The sequence below is a fragment of the Ammodytes marinus genome (genome assembly GCF_949987685.1).
Source record: "Ammodytes marinus genome assembly, chromosome: 1".
Lineage (NCBI taxonomy): Eukaryota > Metazoa > Chordata > Actinopteri > Uranoscopiformes > Ammodytidae > Ammodytes > Ammodytes marinus.
This window is the reverse complement of record NC_137230.1, coordinates 32,224,362-32,231,318: the sequence shown is the minus strand read 5'-3', so window position 1 is coordinate 32,231,318 and position 6,957 is coordinate 32,224,362. Positions and strand designations below refer to the sequence as shown.

At 44.6% G+C, this 6,957-nt stretch overlaps 1 protein-coding gene across 1 annotated transcript; it reads right to left on the bottom strand.

Moving 5' to 3' along the window:
- Positions 1-2,755: 2,755 nt before the first annotated feature.
- On the bottom strand, positions 2,756-3,634 carry LOC307251689 (ribonuclease P protein subunit p25-like protein; the record flags this gene model as incomplete). The annotated part of the gene is made up of 1 exon (XM_080029084.1): positions 2,756-3,634. One exon carries the CDS (start codon positions 3,632-3,634, stop codon positions 2,756-2,758), a length of 879 nt encoding a protein of 292 aa, XP_079885210.1.
- Between the last annotated feature and the right edge of the window lie 3,323 nt (positions 3,635-6,957).

Below are 6,957 nucleotides of genomic sequence, written 5' to 3'. Positions count from 1 at the left end.
CCAACACAAGCAGAAAACATAGGCCCGGTAAATATTCAATTTAAAGGATTCCCAGATAAGGGGCGAGTTGAAAAATTGAGGCAGCACCCATTCTTCTAGATAAGGGAAGACGGAGCCATCTGGAGGCTGGGAGATAGCGAACTCCCACACCATCCCATAGACCTCTCTCTCTCTCTCTTCTCATCTGCTGCAGAGAGGAAAAGGGGAAAATAGAGTGCCAACACTTTCATTATGTTAACTTCAAAATGAATTTATTCACATCATCCAGTGCCTTGGCTTTTGTAAACATAAGGTTACTGCTGTGTCGGCTTTGATGGATGTATGGCCAGTCTGAACACACTGCTGTTATTTATTATGAAGGATTTTTATCATTTAATAACTATTTCGTAAGATTAAGAAAAAAAAAGTAAAACAATTTTTTTTTAAAGTTAAATACATTTTTAAACAACTTTATAATGCGCTTTGTTGACTCCTCCACCGTGCTATTCCGTGCCAGCCACATTGGATTTGGCTCTGGGATAATGCTTTTGTCAGTATATTTTATCTGTTCTCTCACTCAGGTACGCCATGCTGGCGTTATCCCCCTTAATTAGCCCCACTGCATTTTTAACACTCGGCCCAGAATTCTAAATGCTTGATAACTGACGCAGGTCGATTTTTTTTTAAATATACTTCTAGTGGGCTTTATCTTTTTGACCTGTATCGCACAGCGACTGTCCCATAGGCTCTTGGGCGAAAGCTGTTAACTCTGTGATAACGACGTGAAGTGATAACCTTCCAGCGGGTCTTGAGGACGCACAGTTTGCTACATGCGTGTGCTGTATTGCATTCGCAGCATTTCTTATTCAACCTTGGGTGCTCTGCTGTGCTCTGATTCTTTTAATGGGATCGAGAGGGAGGTTAATCACTATATGTCTCCACCATAGACTGCTAAAAAAGTGCCGAATGACCATTGTATGAAATATTACAATTTGTATTTGTTTGAGAAGATGAATTTTGAAAACGCTAGATGCCATAGGCGTGAACTGTCTTTTTTTGTTCATGTTTAAGCTGCGACAGAATTGTCTCCCCAGTTAGGAGTCACTTTGATTAATTTACTCTAGGAGGCCGACATCTGCGTTTGCAGATTTTCATTAAGATCAACAGTACAAGCTTCAGACGAGGTTCCACTTCGACTAAGTTATTATCCCCAGAAGACATGCTCCATTAAGCGGGAAAAGTTCTCTAGTCTTCTGATAAAAATCACTCTCTGGAAGGTTTATTTATTTTTTCTTGTTTAGTACAACTCTTTTGAAGAAATAAATGTAGAAATCCTTAATCCATAAAATGCAATACATAACGCCCCAGCTGATTTTTTAAATTATTTTTTCTACCACTGCATTCTCCTCACAGTTGAATTTTGATCCAATTGTCATAGATTTCTGCAGCATCCAGTTAAGCTTCAGAAATTACTCAGTGCTACTTTTTTTTTTTTGCAACTAAAATGCTATCTAAACTCTGTGAACATGCAGAAAGGCAATGCATACAAAAGCCAAACCGGAGAAAGTGTGCAGCCATTTCATTCATCAGTCAATTACAAGTGCTACTGTGAAAAAAACTTGGCTCGTTTTGTAGACCACATTGTTCAGCATATTGTGTTGCTTGACAAATGGTCGACTATAGCGGAAGAGATGGACTGTACTAAACAATAAATATAGTGGGAGGTATACAGGCCTGTTGGCTGTATAGTGCGTTTCCCCTGGTTTCATATTTTGAACATAGTATAGTGTGTGAGGCAGCTCTGTCAAGCCTAGTTTTAATCCTTTTCTCCACTGTGTTGTGTGATGTTACATTGTTATCTTAATGATAATCTGTGCCTGTATTTTTTTTTGCCCCCGGGCTGTATCTGTCAGGCGGGGGCTGGTTTAGGAGCGGTGCCTTATCAACACGCTTTGTCATTAAATCAGCTTTTTTTTTTTTTTTTTTTCTACAGGGACACATTTCACTGCCGTTACTCTTATCGAAATATCAGCACACTGTGAGTTTCTGTTTGATCAGCGCTTCTGAAAATTCAATGATGTGTGAGCAAGACAGATGAAAATACAAAACAAAATTTCCATTGTAGAACAAAACAAAAACAATTTATTTCATATTGTTTTCATCAGAGTTCATAATCAGACAAATACAATTGGTATTTGGATTTATCATAATGGCTTTTTTCTGATATTTGATTTGGCATTTAATGATATTAGGTCGTACTTTGTGCATTTTTCAAAGCCTACACTTGTGGACATGTAGGATAAGAGATGATTGTAACATGATACCAACAGATGAAACATTTTATCCACAGTTTTATAGGTAGATCACTGCAAGCAGGAATCTGGAAACTCTGCTATTCATGGCTTTTTTCATTTTTGTCAGTGTGAAATGGGATGGGAATCTGTTAAATATATTTGCGCACGGCCACACACACATCTTTACAATTTGGTAGATGTGAGAGACCGTTGTTGGACGTGCCTAGAAACACATCCCTTTTTAAATGCTGTATGTACAGAGGCAAGCTTTTTCTTTTCTTTTTTTAGCTCCCAGTCAAACTGACCTCTGGAGGCTGGGATTTGATACTCAGTTCTTCAGAGAGATAAAACACTGTTCTGTCTGAGTGAGTGTTTCTGATTGTCTCAGCATTGTGCTTGAGTGGAGGGCAGCGGCAACATGAACTCCTCTTGATTCAATCCTCTCCACTGTTTGACACCCGCTCAGCCAGCCAGCCAGCCAGTCAGTGGGGAGCTTGGACCGAGACCCCTTCTCCCAAACACACTCTCTTACAGAGGGGGAAACCGCTGTATGGCAAAGGTCCGAGGAGAGGTCTCTTGCAGCATGCTGTCTGCGATGCGGATTCAACACCACCTTCTCTGTCCTCCCACAATGCACTGAGGCTCTCTGGGGGCTGGTAGCCCGGCTCCTGGGGGTCCAGGGGGTCTTTGGAGAGCAGGATGCTGATGGAGGGCACCGTCCTGTGCACCGTCATCTCAGACGACTCGGTCACCCCCTGGGAACTCTCCCAAACCTCTTTCACCACCTTGTACTGCAGTTTGGTCAGCTGGTGCAGAGAGCCCACTTTTCGCTTCATGATCTCGGCGCAGGTGATGGTCTTTGTGACGGCACGGCCCGACCCGGTGAAGACCACTTGCCTCAGGCCATCGCCGATCACGCCACCCCCGCTCACGCTTTTGTCTCCCTGCATCCGCGCCATTGCAAATCCCATTAAGTTGCGGATCTTGCTGCCTTCCTTCACGCGCATCTCCAGCACTCCGGAGGCCAGTCCTGGAAAGGGACTGGGGCTGTCCTCTTCAGTTCGGCACACTTTCTTGAAGCCGTCCTGCCCTAGTTTGAGTGCGGCAGGAGGGGCTGCTGGTGTCTGTGGTGGTGGTTGTGGTGATGGCTTCAGCGGGCTAGACACATTGTTCATCATTATTGGCTGAGCAACAGCAGCAGTGTTGTAAGTTTGATCCTGGTAGAATGAGCAGGTCCCCGGGTTTACCCCATAATTGTCCATTTGGATGGGTCTGCTCACCTCTAGTCCTGGGTGGGGCCTCACAACGTCCCTGGTAAGGTACTGGCTCTGGCCATTGACCACTCCGCACCCCGTGAACATTTCGACAGTCTTCGATTCTTTACTGCAGTTTTAGTCCAGACACACACTTTCCACACATGGAAAATAGGCTCAAAATCATTTCCTTAATGTAGGTGGCACTTTTTCTTCTCCCTCCAGTCAACAGCTGTAAAGTTTCAAGACTTCACATAAGAAATATTAGCCGTCCCCCCCCAGGAGCAATATCAAAGAAGTCTTTAATGCTCCGTCTCAGAAAAAGCTGGAGAAATAAGATAAACGCCTTGCTGTGTGAATTAAGAGTTCTGTCGGGACCAGCCAAGATGTTCTTTAAAGAGCAGTATCACATTTATACCACACAGGAATGTGCTGTGGAGATGACTAAAACTAATTGAAAAAAAAAAAAACTAAGCTCAATTATCTTCTTTCTTTTTTTTCTTTATCCTCGTTTGTATTTCATACAGTCCCTTGATCGTCAATTGCGGCAAACGATACGGAACACTTTTTCGATCATTCTTCAACAAAACTTTTTCTAAAGACAAAACTCAAAGCTCGTATGAGGACTCCACCTTTTTATCTTAGCGATCCAATCCAGCGTAGTTGATTTCAATCAGCTCACCATGTCGCCTTCAACTCAAGCATTGACCTCTCGAGTTGTCCAGCTGGTAAGTTCCACCCTCTGTATTGGGTCTTTGGATGTTTTTACTTCAGCTTGAGTGCGTATCCCCTCTCCTCGCATGCTCATCTGGGCATCCACAGCAGCTGAGGCCAGGGTTGCATGGAGGTCTGAAACCATGGGGGTGGAGGGGGGGGGGGGGGGGTGTCCTCCCTGCAGCTCTTGTCTGGTCTCCAGTGATGATGCTCTGGTAGAAAAGTCTATTCTGTTTCTCCACAAAGAGACATAAGGGACAGGAGCTGCCTCAGAAAAATGCTCACAGGAGGAGTGTCTGTGTGGTTGAGGGGGAGCATGAGGGAAAGGGGAGACAGCCCTCTTAAAGGCGCAGGTCTTTTCATCTTGTTTTTAGATTGAACACCCTCCCTTCCCACGACTGAAGCCTGCCATCTGAGGGGAGGGAGCAACAAAAATAAAAAAAGAGGTAGGGCAGGGGCTATACCGGCGTGTCCCCTTTAAAACGCAGATCCCCGGCAACTTTGTCAATCTCTTTTAGAGGACGTTCCCAGTGTTCAATGTACATGACTGATTAAACCTGAGTTTCTGAAATAGAGACCCAGTCAACCTTTAAAAATGCGTTTTCAGCCTCCGAAACAATGAATTAAATTAGCTCCGCCGGGGTTATAATTGAAAACATCCTTCAAAAGAGCCAGTGAAAGTCAGCAGCATTAAATTGCGCTGTACTTATGGCCTTTTTATCCTATTAGATGTTTGTGACCATTACCATTTACATAATGCCGCATTAAAAGCTTCATTGTGGGGGCAATCAAGTGTAGCGCTGTGAGAATGCCCCCCTCCCCTCACCCCCCCAATGTCTCTCGACGCTTGGGTTGTTTCTATTGTTACAAGGGCTGGTGGAGGAGAGCCCTTGTGATCAAGGACACAGGGACCACAAAAAAAGCACAGAGGCATGACATTTAGTGTTCAAGATGCTGTATTAGTAGTGACTGTCTTCATTAGCGTATCTAGTGCAGGTGAGGAGATGCGTCTGACAGGTGGGGTAATAAGCATCTTAATGGGCTTTCCATCACCAGTGGAGGGCGCTGGCTGGCTGGCTGGCTGGCTCCCCCTTTCAGACTCGACTCGGGGCCCAGACAGCTGTAGCATCGCTGCCCCGTTCAAGCTCCAGTCTCCCGGTCGACAGGTGGATTTGTTTTTGCGTGTGACTGACAGATGGGAGAATAGGTAAAGACAGCCCACTGAGGCTGAACCTATGAGGCCAACATAGAGAGAGAGAGAGAGAGAGAGAGAGAGAGAGAGGGATGGAGAGAGAGAGGGAGCCAGACAAGTCCTAACTACTCTGGACTCAGAATATCCCATGGTGCACACACACAGTGGTACACAAGACAGTATAAGCTCACTGTGGGTTCAGGCCCTGGTCCTTACTGTGAGGCTAATTCACAGTGGCATGTGTATTATATTGGATCCCTATGGTAATCAAGGAAAAAAATAAGGAACTTCACCGACACATACACACACACACATACACACACACACACACACAAACCCCAATGATAACTGGCCAAGAAGTGGAAACTGAATATGAATGAATACAATCCATAGATTGAGTTGATCCATGGTATGAAAAATCTTTATTTATTTATTTTTTAGTTCAAATGAATGGAAGAGTTATTCATCTCCACTGGAACCATTCCAGACACTGCAGGAGACATAGTAACATACATCTTATTTTTTTCTTGCCTTTTTTAGTAAGCTAAAAAAGAAAACTGGCGAGAGGGAAGACGGAGGGGAAGGAGGGGAGGGTCTGGGGCGCTCACCACCAAAGTGATCATTCTGTTGTTTGGGAGAAATTACCCTCATCAGTCATACAGAGATGCACAGCTGCCTAGGGGGATCTGGTAATGTTACTGCATAATAAACTGTGTGTGGGTGCGGGCACGCGTTTTGTGTGTGTGTGTGTGTGTGTGTGTTCAGAGTTAGAGCGAGAGAAGGCAAGAAAAAAATTGCAAGAGGGCAGGGGGTAAAAAAGTCAGATTTAAGCACAGAGAGGTTAAAATTGATGGCAAAAGCCATTCCGTAATCACCCCTCCTTACTATGCGAGGATCCTTGCACGTAATTCATTGTTTCTCAGTTCAACTTTAGGAACCTGTTATATTAGCCTGGCGGGGAATGTGATGGATTAAGCAATCCAGTTCAGTAAAAATGCAGGGTTCTGCAGACACACCATTACCAACCTTTTTTTTGTCTCCAAAGACCAAACTATTCTCCAGATGGCTAAATAACACCATCACAATTTTTTTTTTTTGCAGAAGTGTCGTGTATTGACCTTTTTAGAGTGGAGCGCTTCTTTTCCCATTTTAAGTGGCTTCATTTAATGATGGGTAGAGGCGGGTGGCGGTGGCTCACGCTTGGTCACTCACTCCTTCACACCTCCTCCACAGAGCTGGCCTCTTGCTCCATGTAGCTCTCTGAGCACTTACTCCTCACTTTATCTGACCTTGGCTGGCATCTGTGACAGTCTAGGCTTTCTCTCTCTCTCTCTCTTGCTCTCTCTCTCTCTCTCTGTGTCTCTCTCTCTCTCTCTCTCTCTGTCCTGCAGGCTCACTCCCCCCCTGTCTTCATTCAACAACACACCCTCTGCTTTCGCTCCTGCCAACGACAATTTGAGTAAAGAAAAGCCATTTCTTCCTAAAGACTGTGACTAATAGTAGTGCTTGTGTCTTGCTCCTCTCT